Source organism: Schizosaccharomyces pombe, assembly GCF_000002945.2.
Source record: "Schizosaccharomyces pombe strain 972h- genome assembly, chromosome: III".
NCBI lineage: Eukaryota > Fungi > Ascomycota > Schizosaccharomycetes > Schizosaccharomycetales > Schizosaccharomycetaceae > Schizosaccharomyces > Schizosaccharomyces pombe.
In genome coordinates, this window is record NC_003421.2 from 1,947,824 (window position 1) to 1,964,910 (window position 17,087).

The 17,087-nt window shown below is 37.8% G+C and overlaps 5 protein-coding genes and 11 long non-coding RNA genes across 16 annotated transcripts; 8 read left to right on the plus strand and 8 right to left on the minus strand.

Moving 5' to 3' along the window:
- Positions 1–13: 13 nt before the first annotated feature.
- On the minus strand, positions 14–4,376 carry adg3 (beta-glucosidase Adg3). Its single transcript, NM_001023371.3, has one exon. It carries the CDS (start codon positions 4,148–4,150, stop codon positions 755–757), a length of 3,396 nt encoding a protein of 1,131 aa, NP_588380.2. The 5' UTR covers positions 4,151–4,376; the 3' UTR covers positions 14–754.
- SPOM_SPNCRNA.7558 lies at positions 986–1,468 on the plus strand. Its single transcript, NR_196894.1, has one exon. It is a non-coding gene; the product is annotated as a non-coding RNA (long non-coding RNA).
- Positions 2,783–3,503, plus strand: SPOM_SPNCRNA.7559. Its single transcript, NR_196895.1, has one exon. It is a non-coding gene; the product is annotated as a non-coding RNA (long non-coding RNA).
- On the plus strand, positions 4,280–5,610 carry SPOM_SPNCRNA.1246. The gene has a single exon (NR_150110.1). It is a non-coding gene; the product is annotated as a non-coding RNA, possible alternative UTR (long non-coding RNA).
- On the minus strand, positions 4,908–5,142 carry SPOM_SPNCRNA.7560. The gene has a single exon (NR_196896.1). It is a non-coding gene; the product is annotated as a non-coding RNA (long non-coding RNA).
- Positions 5,507–7,644, plus strand: SPOM_SPCC18.02 (transporter). The gene has a single exon (NM_001023372.3). It carries the CDS (start codon positions 5,832–5,834, stop codon positions 7,176–7,178), a length of 1,347 nt encoding a protein of 448 aa, NP_588381.1. The 5' UTR covers positions 5,507–5,831; the 3' UTR covers positions 7,179–7,644.
- Positions 5,821–6,292, minus strand: SPOM_SPNCRNA.7561. Its single transcript, NR_196897.1, has one exon. It is a non-coding gene; the product is annotated as a non-coding RNA (long non-coding RNA).
- Positions 6,543–7,123, minus strand: SPOM_SPNCRNA.7562. The gene has a single exon (NR_196898.1). It is a non-coding gene; the product is annotated as a non-coding RNA (long non-coding RNA).
- Positions 7,597–8,136, minus strand: SPOM_SPNCRNA.1247. Its single transcript, NR_150111.1, has one exon. It is a non-coding gene; the product is annotated as a non-coding RNA (long non-coding RNA).
- On the plus strand, positions 7,916–11,536 carry SPOM_SPCC18.03 (shuttle craft like transcriptional regulator). The gene has a single exon (NM_001023373.3). The coding sequence runs from the start codon at positions 7,941–7,943 to the stop codon at positions 11,172–11,174; it is 3,234 nt and encodes a 1,077-aa protein (NP_588382.1). The 5' UTR covers positions 7,916–7,940; the 3' UTR covers positions 11,175–11,536.
- On the minus strand, positions 8,522–8,857 carry SPOM_SPNCRNA.7563. The gene has a single exon (NR_196899.1). It is a non-coding gene; the product is annotated as a non-coding RNA (long non-coding RNA).
- A 749-nt stretch (positions 11,537–12,285) lies between the features above and the next one.
- pof6 (exocyst complex subunit Exo5-like, F-box protein Pof6) lies at positions 12,286–14,975 on the plus strand (the record flags this gene model as incomplete). Its single annotated transcript, NM_001023374.3, has 2 exons — positions 12,286–14,654; positions 14,705–14,975. The coding sequence occupies exons 1-2, from the start codon at positions 12,307–12,309 to the stop codon at positions 14,973–14,975; spliced, it is 2,619 nt and encodes an 872-aa protein (NP_588383.1). The 5' UTR covers positions 12,286–12,306.
- On the minus strand, positions 12,643–15,047 carry SPOM_SPNCRNA.7564. Its single transcript, NR_196900.1, has one exon. It is a non-coding gene; the product is annotated as a non-coding RNA (long non-coding RNA).
- Positions 15,048–15,121: 74 nt separating this feature from the next.
- On the minus strand, positions 15,122–16,992 carry rsa4 (ribosome biogenesis protein Rsa4). Its single transcript, NM_001023375.3, has 4 exons — positions 16,748–16,992; positions 16,302–16,697; positions 15,947–16,243; positions 15,122–15,896 (listed from the first exon to the last, which is right to left on the minus strand). The coding sequence occupies exons 1-4, from the start codon at positions 16,949–16,951 to the stop codon at positions 15,285–15,287; spliced, it is 1,509 nt and encodes a 502-aa protein (NP_588384.1). The 5' UTR covers positions 16,952–16,992; the 3' UTR covers positions 15,122–15,284.
- Positions 15,361–16,366, plus strand: SPOM_SPNCRNA.7565. Its single transcript, NR_196901.1, has one exon. It is a non-coding gene; the product is annotated as a non-coding RNA (long non-coding RNA).
- On the plus strand, positions 16,471–16,983 carry SPOM_SPNCRNA.7566. Its single transcript, NR_196902.1, has one exon. It is a non-coding gene; the product is annotated as a non-coding RNA (long non-coding RNA).
- Positions 16,993–17,087: the final 95 nt, after the last annotated feature.

Sequence of the window (17,087 nt, forward strand, 5' to 3'; positions counted from 1 at the left end):
TTTTTTTTTTTTTCACGAGCAAATTTATTCATAGTAATCTAAGAACCTAATAAGTAAACTTTGCAAAAACGTACAATTCGATCTCTAATAGTAGTGAACGGAGGCAACAAATAGAAAAGACCACGAAAAGAACTCCTGCAAGCATCTGACTAACACAGGATAATTAAAACTCGAGATATGTAGAACTAAATAAACAAAAAACAAGACAGTAAAATAAGGCTTATTCCAGATAAGCATCGTTTGTTCAATCGTAATTTGATAAAATTAAAGAAATAAAAATAAGAACAAATCACAACATCTTTCAAACGATAAACATCACTGTATCAACACAACTAAAAAAACGTTAATTAAATGCTTAACACTTATCGAATGTAGTTTCGATATAACGGTTAGAATATTTTACAACCCATTTAGACGTGAAATTAACTAAATAGGAAATAAAGCTTTAACACAATGCCACTAAATTGACATAGATCTTGATGAATAATTTCATCACATTCCAAGTGTCAGAGGAGACCTTAGTCATTAAAACGGTTATGAATTTTAGATAGTCACTTTGACACTAAATTCTTTCAAGATGATAAACAGAAAGTAGTACAAAAATGTTTATTCAAACCACAATCATACACCAAAACGAGCAGGAAGCGTTTAAAAAATATTTAATATCAACGCAATTCAGTAAACAACAAATCAGTCAAATAAATAGCTAGAAAAGGAAGTAAAAATCTCAGATAATCCATTAGTGAATGATCGACTACGCAGAGGATTTGCTTTTCAAAAATACTGTTTCAAACGTTGAAACTGCATTTCTTTTGGACTTCGCACTTGGCTCGCTAGTGGATTTCGTGCTTGCCTCTACGTCTGCATACTCATAAAGAGTAGTGTGGACCCAAGTATAAGATGTCGAGTGCTCAACATATGAAACTGTGTGGGTTTGCACAACAACATTTGTTTCAACATCAGTTACAGTGTAGGTTTTTGTTGGATTTTTCACTAACGAAATCTTAGACGTTGTAAATTTATATGATTCAAGGGACACAACCGTCTTAACAGGATTTGATTGCACGAGAGAAGTAGAAGATGACGATCGCTTACTGGCCGAAGATGTACTAGCACTTTCTGAGTTGCTTTCCGACCTAGTAGAAGATGGAATAGTGGAAGAAGAGGAGGTTAATCCACTCGTGGTTGACGAGCTCAAAGATGACTCAGGTTTAACGGTCAAGGAATTTGTATTAATAGAAGAAATTGATTCGCTTAAGGTTGATGAACTCGAAAACGTCTTGGGTTCTGTAGACAAGGTATTTGAAGAAGCAGAAGAAGCAATATAGCTTGATGCTGTAGATACTGAACTGGTTAAAGAAGGTTTCAAAGTGGATGAAGTGACTGTAATGTTCGACGAATATGATGTAGTTCCTTCGTTACGAGAACTGGAACTTGGGATAGAATAGCTAGTAGACCCCGAATTCGAAGTTGAAAATTTGAAAGTCGGTTTAGCGATCGTACTGCTTAATACGTCGGATGCTCCACTTTCTGAGTTAGAAGCCAAAGCGAAAGAACTTGAAAATCCTGCTTTTGTTCCGTTATAAATTGAGGTAAACCCACTAGCATCAAAGAAAGAACTGGCTATTGAGGAGATGGAGGGGATAGATGTATAAGAGCTAGAGGCTATAGACGATATAATGCTCGTACTAGAAGTCACAGAGTTAGAAGAAATTGGTGAGCTATAAGACGAGTTCATTGACGATTGCGAAGAGACGGAAGTAGAAATACTACTTTGTGTAATAGTTGGAGTAGCGCTTGAACTGGAAGAAGTAAAAGCGGTTTGTGGCTCTGATGCAGAATTTTGAGATGAATTAGAAGAGATTGTATAACCCGAAGTCTCACCATCACTAGACTGTGAAATTGAAGTAAATATGGTATTAAATCCGCTGGCATCACCGGAAGACTGAGGTCTTGAAACAGAGCTTTGCATTGAGGTAGGAGAACTTAAAATGCTTGAAACTTCACTAGTGATAGTAGTAGTTGGGTCACTGTAAGTGGTACCAGAAAATGATTGAGAATCTGATGATGAACTTCCGGTTGAATTATAAGTAGAAGACGAATCAACTGAAGAGCTCGTGTATGATACTGTAGAAGAAACATAAGCAGGACTACTAGTTTCTTTCAAAGACTGAGAGCCTGTGATTGAGCTACTCGATGTAGGTGTCGTCTGAGAGGAGGATGGACCAACACTATTAACATTGAAGCTACTAGTTCCATTCAAAGAACCAGTATTACTATTAGATGCAGGAGTAGAAACAATTTCGGAAGTTGAGGATGTAGTTCCAGACGCAGTAATTGAGCTCACAGTTTGGCTGTAATAATCACTACTATTACTTGCTACCTCGTAAGAAGAGGAAGCGCTGGGAATATAGCTAGTAGAGGCTGAGGAAGTTGAACTTGATAAGCTATTACTGCTTAAAGCTTCGGTGCTGCTAGCGTAAACTGAAGAAGAAGCGTTGGGAATATAGCTAGTAGAGACTGAGGAAGTTGAACTTGATAAGCTATTACTGCTTAAAGCTCCAGTGCTGCTAGCGTAAACTGAAGAGGAAGATTGTATATTCGAAGTCGAAGATGAATCATAAATTGCACTAGATGTCTGAACGGATGTATCCGTTGCTTCAGTGGCGGTACTAAAGATTGAACTAGAAGTCACGGGAGTCGAGTCATCACCAAGATACCTAGTAAACACTTCTGTAACCCATACAGTTGTCGTCGTTTTATAATGGAGTGAGCCAGTAGTAGAGGAAGAAACAGTTGGAACAGCCAAAGAAGCCGAGCTACTACTAGCGCTACCATCAATTGATGAGCGACGAAGCAACGACGTTACAAATGTAGAAGACGAAGTGGGCGAAGCCAATAGGGTTGAGACTCCCGAGTTAAGGCCACTCTTGGAAGTAGCAATGTAGGCATTTGAAATAATGCTCGCCAAGGAGGACTGTACCACCGAGTACGAAGAAACTGCAGAAGAGTCCATAGACGACGTTGAGATTGATGATACAACGTTGCTTGAAGAAGTGATAGGAGATGTAGCTATAGAAGACTCCGCACTTGATGTTGCTGTAGCAGATGCCGAGGAAGAACTAGAAGCCATCTCTTCACTATAATCAACAACAACAATTTTAGCAGTGGTGCCTTGCTGAAACCCTACCACACAAAAGCAAGCGCCTCCAGCACCAATGGGACTTCCCTCTGGACAACCTTGAACACCATTTTCGCGAGGATCGACATAGCAAGGTAAGCCAGAGCAGGTATCACCTTCACACTCGAGTGCCAAACCATATGTAGGTTTCACAGTTGACCAGTAAGAATCATCGAGGTAGATTGGGTTCGCACCCAACTTAACATAGGTAATGTTATTTTCATCCATGTTTGCACCAGCAACGTAAGGAGCCCAGTTTCCATAAGGATTCGCAGAAGTACCCCAAACACAACCATCAGTGGTAGATACGCCAGGTGGATTTACATAATAATGAGCAGCAGTTTCATCCCAATAAGAGATGTCGGGCACAGCTAAAACTTGTTCAGAATCAGGGGCAACCCACGTAGGAATGAGCATAGCTTCATTACCCGGGAGAACCGTTTGACAAAAAGCGATTCCATCACCCGTCTGATCGACAACGGATAAATCACCGACACCCGGATAACAATAATCCTTTGAAGGAAATGGCTTGACTGCCACACCATCTGAGTTGCAATATAAACCTCCATACATGGATTCAGGATAAGTATAAGAAGTGGCATTGGGGTCCCATTGTCCCATTAAGTAGCCAGGTTCACAAGCGTAAGGACACCATGTACCAGCAGTGCAATATTGATCTGGAGACATTGCCCAACCGGCATTACCTTCGTCGGGTGTTACTGCTACCATCTTATCTCCATAGGGGAAGGCACACTGTACAGTATCGCGTCGTTGTAATTGCTGGATTTGCGTATCATTATAAGACAAAGTCAGTGGTTCATAACTGGAATCAGTCAGATCATTGTGCTTTTCATGTTTATGCCGATGGTGCAAAGTATCACCGGCCCGACGATGTGAGTATGCATTCACATTTGATGCTGCAGTAAAACCCAACAACAAAAGACAAATTTTTTCAATTTTGGAAGGCATACCCAAAAATAAAAAATTGTATTTATTGAAAGAGAGAAATATTTATGTAAAAAACCCGACAGGGGACCGCAAAAAAAGGATTGTGAAGTATATAATTTTATCTCACAGAGAGATTGAAAATGAAGAAAGAATCGATGCTATTTCCTATGTTTAATCAATCTTGAAAGGGTATTAGTAATTAAGCTCACTCTTCAGTGCATCCAAAATCGACCAACACAAAAGGTTTATCGAAACAGAGGCCTGAGGAGGCAGGTCCCTTCAATATAAGGAATTTCATCTTCCGTAGAAAATTTCGCTAGCTTACGCGACAGTTAATCATCGGATTACAAAAAATGTCGAGGTGGTTGGTAAACAGTAAAAGAGGAAAGGTTCAGGGTGCAAAAATAGCAGCTTGAAAGCCGGATTTTACCATAAATCGAAATATTTTTATAAAAACAATAAATATATTTATTTGAATTTCTTTATTTTAGATTATTAAAGCCCTTTGGCTTTGAAATTTATGATCCCGCCATTAAAATAGGTCTGATGGCTGGTGTTGAAACGAACAATGGAGAGGTTGGTAAGAAAGGAATCAGCCGAAAGTTTATCCAAGGACTGAAAATTCTATATTCGGCTGGGATGATCTGTCATAGCTGATAATGACTTTATGAAATGCTAAAGCTATGGGTTCGCCTCAATGTTTACAGAAGATGAACGATGTAACCAGAAGTCCAACACCTTTTTGCTGTCCTCAATTAAATAAGAAGAACTTTTAAAAATTAACAATGGTAAAAATCTAAAGAAAAATGATCCACATTCTATGCCGGTGACGCATCCCATTCAAGTTGAAGTTATACTCATCAATCTTTCAATGTGCTACAATCAGCAGACAACGAAATTCCAGGACAAAGCAACTGTAAGTTCTTTATCCCAATTTTCTAACAAAAAGACTCAGGCATACCTTACATTCCTTTTTTTACAATGGGAAGCTAGCGCGGATATTACCATCTACAGCCACTCCCAATGCGAGAAGTTTCTTAAGCAAGTTTTTTTTAAACAGCAAAATAAGTGAGTGATACCTGATTGATTAATACGATTTATCTTGTTATAATACCATCAGGTTCTTCCCATTCTTTACAAGAAGCCAAGGTTTGAGATATGGGAATACCCCGGAAAGTATCGCACATTTTTTAAAATTACTGTTATTCAAATAAAAATGATTGAATCATATTTTTACAGTTTTTGAATCATTGAATGGCCTTGATCACTCGTGTTTCTACCATTTATTTACATTTTCTACTTAGCAGCAGAAATTAACGACCAGGGTAACATGTTACTTAGGCATGGTTGAGCAACATACCGTTCGTATAGATATTTGGCAAATACCACATGTGCCACGATTGAGTTAAATTTTGAAAACTTTTTCAGATTGCTGGTATTATACGAAAAGATCGATATCTGTTCCTATAGCTCGTTTTCTCTTGGTTTCTTTGACTTTGGACGGATTGGCTATCCTTTTCTTTAGCCGGTCATTCGTTTGTTTCCAAAGAACCATTAAATTACTTCTTATATGTTAAAATTTTCTATTATATTTTTATAGACTGGTTATTTATTGCTGAAGAGCGTGAATCTTTGCTGAAAATCTACCGGAAACTCATAATCAATCGATTTCAAGCAGCTTTGTACGAGTAAATTGGAAACGATGGGTTTGAAGCTGTGGGTGAAACAGCGCAGAAGTCTTCCGTTTATCATTGGAACAATAGCCATTGCTTTGTTTACGGACCTTTTCCTCTATGGAATCATTACTCCTATTCTCCCATTTTCCCTTGTGGACCGAGTGGGTATTTCTCCTGATCGGGTGCAGAGCGTAATTTCTACACTACTTGCTGTTTATGCTGTTGCAAACATTGCCGCCAGTTCACCGATTGGGTTTTTGGCGGATAAGTTTTTAACTAGAAAAGTTCCTATGCTTATTGGTCTTATATTTCTCACTTCTGCAACTGCCCTGCTGACGTTTGGTAACAGCGTTCCCATGCTGATCGTGGCTCGTGTACTTCAAGGTTTATCGGCTGCTGTAGTATGGACTGTCGGTTTAGCTTTACTCGTAGATGTTGTAGGTGCAGACAACGTTGGTTCGACGATGGGCGGAATTTTTGGGTTTATCTCTTTAGGCGAAATTATAGCACCAGTTTTTGGTGGTATAGTATATGAATCTTTGGGCTACTATGCCTCCTTTGGTGTTTGTTTTATTATTTTATTATTAGATATTGCATTGCGTTTTCTAATGATTGAGCCTCGTGAAATGAAGAATGATTCTACTCTGCAAGATGTAGAGCGAACCTCTATTTTACAACGTCAGGATACACAAGATCATGAATTAAAACCCAAGCGAAGTGGTTTGTTCAGTTCTTTATGCCTACCTATCTACTCCTTGTTACATCATAAACAAATCTTTGGTCCATTCTGGACTAGTTTCGTCAATTCGTGCCTTTTCTCTGCCTTTGATGCTACTATTCCTTTAGAGCTGAAAACGCTTTTTGACTTTAATTCGCTCCAATGTGGTCTTATGTTTGGAGTGTTGAGTACACCATATTTTTTTTGTGGTGCTTGGGCTGGTGCAATGGTTGATCGCCGTGGTTCTCGTACTATAGGTAAGCGTGCGTATGCTATTTTGGGATGTACGTTGTTCCTCTTGTGTATTCCTCGAACAAATACTAGTCTTAACATTTATTTGTTCTCTGCTTTCCTGGCTATTAATGGAGTGGTTTTGGCATTCACATCATCCCCCGGTTTTGTTCAATCTTCTCATTACGTTGCTGAATATGAGCTCGAACATCCCACTTTTTTTGGGCATAACGGACCCTATACTCAGCTCTTTAGTGCCTATAATATTGTCTATTCTTTAGGTATGATTATTGGTCCCCTTGTTGCAGGCTTCTTGCGCGATCAATTCAATTTCATAACATCCATTGCATGCTTGTCTCTTTTGTGTTTTTCCGCTAGCCTTATGGCTAACTCATGTTTTACTGATCGGCTTGACTCTGAATAAATTTAAAGGGTCTCAAAATGCCTGATATTCCTGGTCAACGGTTTTCAGTCATGTTTTTTCTTTTGAATTATGGTTGTTTTTTTCATCTTATTATATTCAATTTGTAATCAAATTGTTTGTCATCATTCTCGTTGTTTCGGCTGGCCGAAACCGATTTTTGAAAATTTCCCCATCAAAATATTATCCGTTCATTTGATGGCTTTTAAAAACTGTTTTACATAAGTTGTTGATTCACAATGTTGGATAATGTCGTCGTTTACCGGCAACAACCTTGACAAGTCTTTTGCCATAGAATTGTCGCATTCTGTTCTTTCTTTTAAGTCATTTACGTTAATTTTGGACCACCAAATAGAAGTTACCAAGTTGAGTTTAGTTTAAAAATAGTTGACTATATTCATAAGACCTACATGAAACTGATAGTTAAATTTAAGACAATTATTTATTATTGAAGCAAACTTTCGTTCTTTGTAATAAAGATAGGAAGAGTCTAAAAGAAGTCAAGAGAGTTCAAAGCAATGAACATGTTTACATTAATTCTACCATCCTTAATTAAAATGCGCATTCAACAAGTCATTTTTATTTGTCGTCCTTCGAAGATAATTATTCTCCCTGAGTAAAAACTATTGTATATTCAAAATATAGAGGTGTTTTACCTTTTTGTTTTGGTTTCCAATACAGGTTTTGTCACCTCGCCAATTTTGTGCTTATATTCCAAGAAGTTGCCACGATGCTAACTTGTCGAGTGCCTTATACACTTTCTGGATGGAAACATCTAAAAATCCTTCCGATTTGCCTAAAAAACCTGCAAATGTAAAAAAAAATAGACGAAGGTTTCAAAAATCACAAAAGAAATCGATATCACCTTCTTCAGGTTCAGAATTACCAAATTTTAAAACAACCATATCCCAAAACAATGAAGAGGTAAAGACTTCATTAAAGGAAGATTCCAGCAAGTTCCATCCTTCTGCGAGTGCACCAATCTTTGTCCCCACTTCCTCCGTTCAATTAAACGTATCTAAGAATAATGGACACAAAGCGTCTGATATCGTAGATGCTGTTTCATCTAAGGATGAAGAATTGCGAAAGCATGCAAAGGGAGAAGGGAAAAGATCTAAAAATCGAAAAAGATCTTCTAAGCATTCTGAAAAACAGGCAGTTGACTTGAAGTCTTCTAACTCTAGTCAAGAAACCTCTAGTAGCAAAGGTTCTGTTAACAATAAAAGCGAGAGGTCACGGGAAGCGAAGAGTCGGATGCCAAAAAATTCGAAAGAAATAAAAAAAGGATTGGACCTTTCTAAATTAGATATGACCTCTAGGATGATAGTGGAATTGAAGAACAGACTTTATGAGTGTAGCGTCTGTACCGATACCATTAACCCTTCTACATCGATCTGGTCCTGTGGTACTTGCTACCATGTTTTCCATCTATCTTGTATTCGTAAATGGTGTAAAAACTCAATCGAACAAAGAAATGAAGACGCTTGGCGTTGTCCTTATTGTCAAAGTAATCAAACGGAAACTTCTCTTCATTATCTCTGTTGGTGCGGAAAACAGGAGAAGCCTGAGTTTGTCAAAAACTTGGTACCACATTCCTGCGGTGATCCCTGTGGTAAAACTAGAGGTCAAGATTGCGAACACCCTTGTCCCTTGCTTTGTCATCCTGGACCTTGCCCTCCTTGTACCGCTACTGTGGAAAAGTTTTGCCTTTGTGGCAAGGAAAGTATACATGCTCGATGTTCGAATATTTCAAAAGTAAATACGGAACCTTTTCGTTGCGAAAATGTATGTGATGAGCTATTGCCTTGTGGTGAACATACATGCAAGAAGCGGTGTCATTCAGGCTTATGCGGTGCATGTTTTGAACCTATAAACGCTAAGTGCTATTGTGGTTTACATTCAAAAACTTATCCTTGTTCATCTTTACCATCTCCTTCCATAAGCAAAAAAGATGAGAATGGTTCTGTGAAGGAGTGGTTTGGTTACTACTCGTGCAATAACCCCTGTACTTTATTTTTTGATTGTGGTCTTCATAAATGTAGTAAAACATGTCACCCAATCTCTGAAACAAGGGCTCATTGTCCTTTCGCTACCGATGTATTGACAAAATGCCCTTGTGGAAAGGAAGATATATCTTTTCTGCTTAAGGGACATGAGAGGAAAAGCTGTTCTGATCCTATCCCCACTTGTGAGAACATTTGTGGAAAGCTTCTGTCTTGTGGCCATAGATGCAAATATAAATGTCATCTTGGTTCATGTGGTACTTGTTCGGAAACACTGACCATTCCATGTAGATGCACTGCTAACGAAGTGCAAGTTACATGTGAGCAGTTACAAAATGGATTTATTCCTACCTGTGAACGACTGTGTACGATTCTTCTTAGTTGTGGACGTCACCAATGTAATAAAAAATGTTGTTCTGGTTATTCAAAGGCACAAACACGGTTAGCACGCCGCCCTAAAGGTGCTAAATTGAGATATCATCTTCTTACTGAGGAATTTGAAGAAGAGCATATTTGTTTTCGGCCTTGCAACAAAAAGCTTTCGTGTGGTAATCACTTTTGTCAGCATATGTGTCATCGCGGTCCCTGTCCTCGATGTTTGGAGGCTTCCTTTGAGGAGCTTCCGTGTACTTGTGGACGTACAAGATTATATCCGCCAGTGGCCTGTGGTACGCCGATTCCCGATTGTCCTTACCTTTGTGTTCTTCCAAAATCTTGCCATCACCCTCAGGTCAAGCATAATTGCCATCCTACCTCGGAACCTTGTCCTCCTTGTCCTTATTTTGTTAAAAAGCGTTGTCTTTGTGGCAAACATATTTTAGAAAATCAACCTTGTTATAGAGAAAACGTTAGATGTGGGGAGCTCTGTAATAAACTTCTATCCTGTAAAACTCACTTTTGCGAAAAGCTTTGTCATCCTGATGGTGAATGTGAGTCAAGTTGCAAAAAAGAGTGCGGAAAAAGGAGAATGTATTGTGAGCATGTATGCCAATCTCCCTGCCATGCTGGTCATCCATGTGATGAGCGGATTCCATGCAAGGCACCTCTTGAAGTCTCGTGTGAATGCGGCCGTATTAGAAAAAAAGTCACTTGTGATGCATCATATGATAACCCAGATCCTCAGCATAAAGTGTCTTGTACGCTTGAGTGTTCCCAGCAACAACGAAATAAACTTTTTGCAGAGGCGTTGAACATTAAAACTGATCGGCGGTCCAACGATGTAGCTCAATATACAAAGAGTCTACTTGTATTTTATGGAAAACATTCTGATTTTGCTGATGAAGTTGAGTCGTTACTTCGCAACTTTGTTAACAATAAAGCGTCTTCCTTCCGTTTTCCATCCATGCGTCGTGAACAAAGAGCATTTGTACATATGTTCGCAAAGTTGTTGGGTTTAGAAAGTGTTTCGTTTGACCCTGAACCTAAACGAAATGTCATGGTCTACAATAAAGGAGAGGCTAAGTTGCCCAATATGTTGCTTAAGGAAGCCAATTTGTACCACCTGCAACATCCTGAAATTCCATTAAAGCCGGACAGTCTATTAGGACCTGAGGAGGAAAACGCCACTGCAAGCCATATAGACGGTTCATCAAATGCTAGTGATTCGGGATATAATGCTTTTGTCTTGAAAGAATTATTGAAAGAAGTAAATGATGAATCTGCCATTTTTTCGGTTTTAGACGACATTGTGGATTTTAACCACTTGACCTGGTCTATTCTTTTTGGCGAAAATTATATTATACTAAAACCATTAAACACAGATCTCATTGTCAATAAAACTGGCAAACTAGTGGCCTTGCGTCCTCTTGTAAATCGACGTCTTGCAGACGCAGGAATTGCAAGTCGCTGTGAGATCTGTGAAATAAACGACAAAAACGAAATTGTTAAAACACGCTCTCAGAGAATTCACTCAAAAAAGAAAGCCTTTTTAAGTCTTGTTCCTGATAAATCTATTGGGGTTATTAATCGATATAAGGAACTTGCTACTGAATTGTAGATTTTATTCGTTTCCAAAACAAAAAAGCTTTTTATGACAGCATTTGTTGAGGTCTTTAAATTATTATGTTTCTTAATGAAAGGATTTGGTTTGGGAGGATAGGATTTGTTGTATCTCTAAATTAACTTTATGGGATGTAGCATACAAAATAAATGAATATGATACTTTTAATATAAAGTATGAACTAAAGTGAAGCGATGTTTATAGCTTTTTTTTTATTTGAAAATACAAATAATCTATGTCAAATGTTGAAACAAAAATACTATTTCTCAAGGAAAGGATAATCTTGTTGATACGCGATTTAGTAGAACCTTTAAAGCTGCATCGAAATTTAGTAGTTCTGCATTCTTTTTGTTTATCATCACAAAAAAGAAGGGAATTCTGAATTGAGCCAACAGTTTTTAGTTTCTCAATGGCATTCAAAAAAAACCTTGAAAGTACATGAATAGCGTTTTGTTCAGTCTTGTGGCTAGATAGTTACAAAGAGTAAATTAATATAGTTACTAACTCTAATATGTTCTACATGTAATTTATTTTTGTTTATGTTTAAACATAGAAAAGGACGAATAGTGGAATGGAATCTTATTTAATTTATATTTCATTTGCCTACTACGCAAAATCTCTTAATAAAAATTTATGGTATCGCAGCAGACTGCTAAGTTGGCTAAAGTTTTTTAAGATTACTCATTATATCAATTAACATATGCTAAACCGCGCTATAATCATTTGTGCTATAATAAGATAAATCATTTGGAAATGAATGTTGACAGTTTTTTATTTAACTTTCAGTAATTTTATGCACTGCAGAACCATTCAATTGAAGCTTTATTACTCAGTAGTAAATAAGCTATAATTTATTATAATACTATGCAATATCATGGTTATATACGAGAGCAGTGTTATATAACGCCAAGAGTTATCTGTACAACTGTATATACGCCAAGACAAACTTACGGTAGTCTACCATATTCTTTAAGTTTGTTTTACGCACTTCATACCATTACCAAAAGTTAACATCGTTGTAAATCGTTATGTAATTTTAATCGTAACTGTAGTCGTCACTATTTTATGAAGTATGCGGAATACCTGTGATCATAATATCATGTTCGCTAGAACCAAATAGATTTCATGAATGAAGCCTTCGGAAGCTCGTGAACATGCCATAAGGAAGATTAAGGAGTATCTAGAAAGGCGACATAAACAACAGTTTAAGGCTTTGTTTGGATGTCTCACGATCAATATATACTTAAAGATATTCACGCTCATTTCTACCCCAGATCTGTGTAATTGCCGCCTTGTTTGTAGAAAATTTCAACAATTATGTGATTACAATAGTATATATGTGAAAAAACTACTTCTTATGAATGCTTGGGATGTTACACTTTCTCGAAAGCTTTATTATGAAAGTCAAGATGGGATGTCTCAAGCAAATATGTCTTCCAACACCAGCAAAGGCTTTCATTTACAAAGTAGTGATAAAAAGTATGCTGACTCTGATCGGCCTAAGCTGTCCTCCTCGTCACTTCTTTCCTTACCCGACCAAAAGATCCCTTTTCCTGTTGATTACTCAACAGTGCAAGGGAAGCAAGTAGTTTTGACAGTTTTGGATTGTGTGAGTCAAAGAGTTGAATTTGCAAGATTGGATTACATAAAGGTTTGGAGAGCATTGGCTCCTATCTACCGAAATCTGGCTTATGCTAGCAATACTATTGACCCTATTGCATTTTCTGCTTTTCGGACGCCAGAGGAGCAATCGAAAGTTCTGAAGTATTTAATTAGGTTTGGAAATTCTTATCCCTATGGAACTTATCGACAGGCGATGCAAAATGCCATTCTTGACATGGCTTCATTATTTGAGCAAGCTTGTCTTGATGAATTTGAATTAGGTCTTCATTCTCGTAATCTTGATCTTCTTCGTAAGTTTTCTCATGTTCTTCATGATTTTAGTGGTCCAAATGCATACGTGAGCATGTATCTAGCAAAGCAAACTGATTTTGTTAGGTCTTTCTTCCATTTTGATCCGTATAGTTTGTTTATTTCCAATAATCTAGAAGAAATTCACATTAATTGGAACATCTTGGAGTCTGTTGTTAACGACACTATCAAGCTTTTAGAGTCGGAATCCAAATTCTCTGAAGCTACTTTACCTGAGCCTGAGCTTGTCCAGGTTCCTTATGCTAAAGACATTCTTGGAAATTCACTAAAAGACTATGTAATATCAATATGCGAGCATATTGGTGAAGAAGAGACCGAATTGTTCCTTGTTTTTATTTCTGGATTTTATGGCCTATGCAAGAAGTTTTTTTCGATTCCTAATGGACCGGCTTTAGTGGATACAATTTTTCAACCGCAAATTGATATTTTCATTTCTCAGGAGTTACATTACTTTAAAACTGTTGGCTGGTCGCTGGTTGATCAGTGGGACCAAAAGCTGGAAGAAAAAGAAGACGCTACAGAATGCTTTTTTTACAAAAATGTCAGCCAGAATACTGCCAAAAATAATTTTTTGGAAACCTTTAAAAACGTAATGCTGCTTCCAGTCTCTCTTTTTACAATACCGTCAGAAAACAATAGTGCATCTAATTTGGCTGAGAAAGCGATAGAGCAGAAAGAAGAAGAAGATCCAGAACTTTCAAAGTTGGATGCTGCCCGATTTGTTCCTGCGAATATATATGTTTCTAAGGACCGATTGAAACATCTCCCTACTACCGAATTAGCCGCGCAAGCTGCTGTATTGGACTCAAAACTTGAAGGTATCAGCACCATGTTTAGTTTGGAATTAGCTTTGAAAATCGTCCATCTTTGCAAAGTTAGTTTAGCTCGTGCTAAAGTATTTATGGGTACCTCGGTTCCTCAAGATGATGATATTAAAGGGCTTTCGAAGGACTTATTCGTTCAGCTTCTGCGGGAGTTAGGTCAAGGCCACTTAAAGCATGGGTTTGATCGAGCAATCGAGCATCTCTCTTCTTTTGATCCTCGACGCGACTTTTCTAGTAATACTGTAGAGCCAGTGGTGAAATTTTTGGAGCTTATCAATGTTGGTGATATGATTCAGCAGATGATGGATAGCTTTTTTAACGAAGAAATGAGTCCTATATGTGTGAAAGATGATATGTTTGACCCTGCAATTGCAGAAAAAAAAAAATTCGAGCAGCTTTTGGATGAACGGGCAGCTTTCGGATTACACAAAGGCATTAATGTTCTAATTGAGCATGCCGATTTTTTGCTGGAAACTAAAACACCAATGAATTTATTTAGTGACCAAACTATAGGTTCCATAACGAATACTATAGAGCCTACAGCTGCTGCCAAAAATGTGGTTCAATTTTTAGGTTTCCACATGCGTATTCTAGTTGGAAGGGCCGATCATGAAATCCTTGATGTTTTTTATAAGGAAGTCGGAATGAGACTTTTCGATTCCTTAACACGTTACATAAAATCTCATAAATTCAGTGTCGATGGCGGGCTAAAGTTACTCAGGTGAGATTTTATTCCTTATGTTTAAGAATTATAAAACTGACTCATTTTAGCGATTGTAATTTGTATTATGAATTCATTCACTCTCTTCATCAAAGCAGCCTTTTACCATATTTTAAGACATTGAAGGAAATTGCCCATTTATTTATTATTGATGGAAAAAACGCCGAAGAGATTGGAAAACTGGCTACCGATACTTCTCGATTTTCTAGCGCATTTCATACCGAAGAGGTTTACGAAATCCTTCACAGTCGTATTGACTGGTTAAACATCAAATACGAAGTAGATAAAGTAATCCATGGACTGGCATGCTGTATAATGTAAATATTTTTTATTTTTTGTTCATATCCTTTTTTTGTTATTACCATACACTTTAAAAATGCATCTTGCTTTCTGCTTTAGGCTATAATGTTTGTTTAACAAATTCGTTTTTTGGACCTTTTTTAGGTTTGTGTCTATTATAATATCCTCTAAAAGTCAATCAATTTTAATGTCATAATAAATCATAAATGCAGTAGTTATTAAGGATAAAAGCCAAAACCATTTTATTAACCTAAACCGTAAAAGAAAACCAAATTCCTGAAATTAGTTCTAAATTTTTTAACAACAACTATGCTACCGAAAGCGTAAATATCAGTGTGACCATATACGGACTGCTTTATCAGCGCCTCCAGAAGCGACACGCTGTCCATCCGGAGACCAATCCACCGCAAAGACTTGATCTTCATGACCTGGTAAATCAAACTTCATCTTTTTGGATCGTACATCCCACACCTTTAGCGTCGTATCTTGAGAAGAACTGACCAACAATCGTGAATCTGTAGACCAGGCACATTGATAAACCGCAGCAACATGACCACGCAAAGTTGCAAGGAATTTACCGGTTTTTCCATCCCATAGCCTAACTGAGCTATCGAAACTAGCTGTAGCAATACACCGTCCATCAGGAGAAAATGAAGCATGGTTTACTACCTTTTGATGTCCATGCATTTTTGTGATGGGCTTCGTTGATTTCTGTGGATCCCATAATATTAATTGCAAATCATCACTGGCAGAAACCAATCTCTCTCCTGACTGTTTTAAACAAGCCTCATAACGCTCTTTGGCCTTACGACGCTCATCAGAAAAGCTTTTTGGTTTAAAATCAGTATGATCATATGCACCCGAACGCAAGACATGCTCGGTGGACAAGGAGAGATGGTTCACACGAGCGGCATGACCTTTTAGAATATGCAAGCATTTTCCCTTCAAAATTAGTAAGTAAATAATCCCTAAGTACAATTTCCTTCACTTACATCTTTAGCATCCCAAATCCGTATGGTTTTATCATATGAGGAGGAATAAATCCAGTTTTGACCGCCCCAACGGACACAAGTAATTGGCGCGGTATGACCCGAGAGAGTAAAAAGCAACGTCCTTAATTTGACATTCCAAATACGAACTGTATTGTCTTTTGATCCAGAAGCTAGTAAATAGGGGCCACTGTCAGGAGCAAGATGCAAAGGTTGCCAACATAGTGCCATAATAGGTTTCGTATGGCGTCGTAGAGCATCACCTATAGGGCTCCCCTTTTTGGGATCCCAGAAACGAATCTAAAAATATTAGTGACTTGCGACAAAAAAATCATAAATCCATCAAAAAGTTACTCACCGTATTATCCATGCTTCCTGTAGCTATGATAGAGGCATCAGGGGCCCAAGCGACGCAAGACACCCAGTTAGTGTGACCCTTCATGGTTGCAATAGGGGTTTGCGTATCACAATCCCAGAGCCTTGCCGTGAAATCTCCACTTCCAGTAACTAGCCTCGAGCTTGTGCTAGGCGAAAATTGGGCAGATATAATGGTACCATCATGGCCATTCATTGATGCAGTACAACGAGTAACAGCACGGACACGAAATACAGCTTGAGGAGTGTAGAGTAACGTTAAGTGATCCTCAGTTTTCATAAGTCCATTGTGAAATACAGAAGTGTATAAATTATCTTGAATTTCGATAGTTTCATCTTCATGATGAAGAGCAAAATTATACGGAACAGGATCGTCGGACTGTGAGGATTATGTTAGCACATTTACAGAAAAAAAACTTTCATTCTTACATTCTCTAATAATTGGTTCAACAAGGCTTCCAATTGCCTAACAGAACTATTTCCAGGAACTAAAAGTGATGCCAGTTCATTGCTATCATCTGACGCCCGAAACTGAACGTTAACGAGCGGGAATTTTTCAGGAATTTCTATAGTAGTAGGATTTAAGCTCTCCTTTTTTTGACGTTTACTTTTAGGAGGCAGTAAAGTCGCCATTTTAGAAGGATTTAAAAAAGGAAGGATTTGGTAGTGGTAGTAATGAAAAATACTTACACTTAGTATTCTTAAAAGAGCTGTGATCAGATAAATTTTATCGCGCCAATGATGCATCGCGATAATTTTAACAACGATC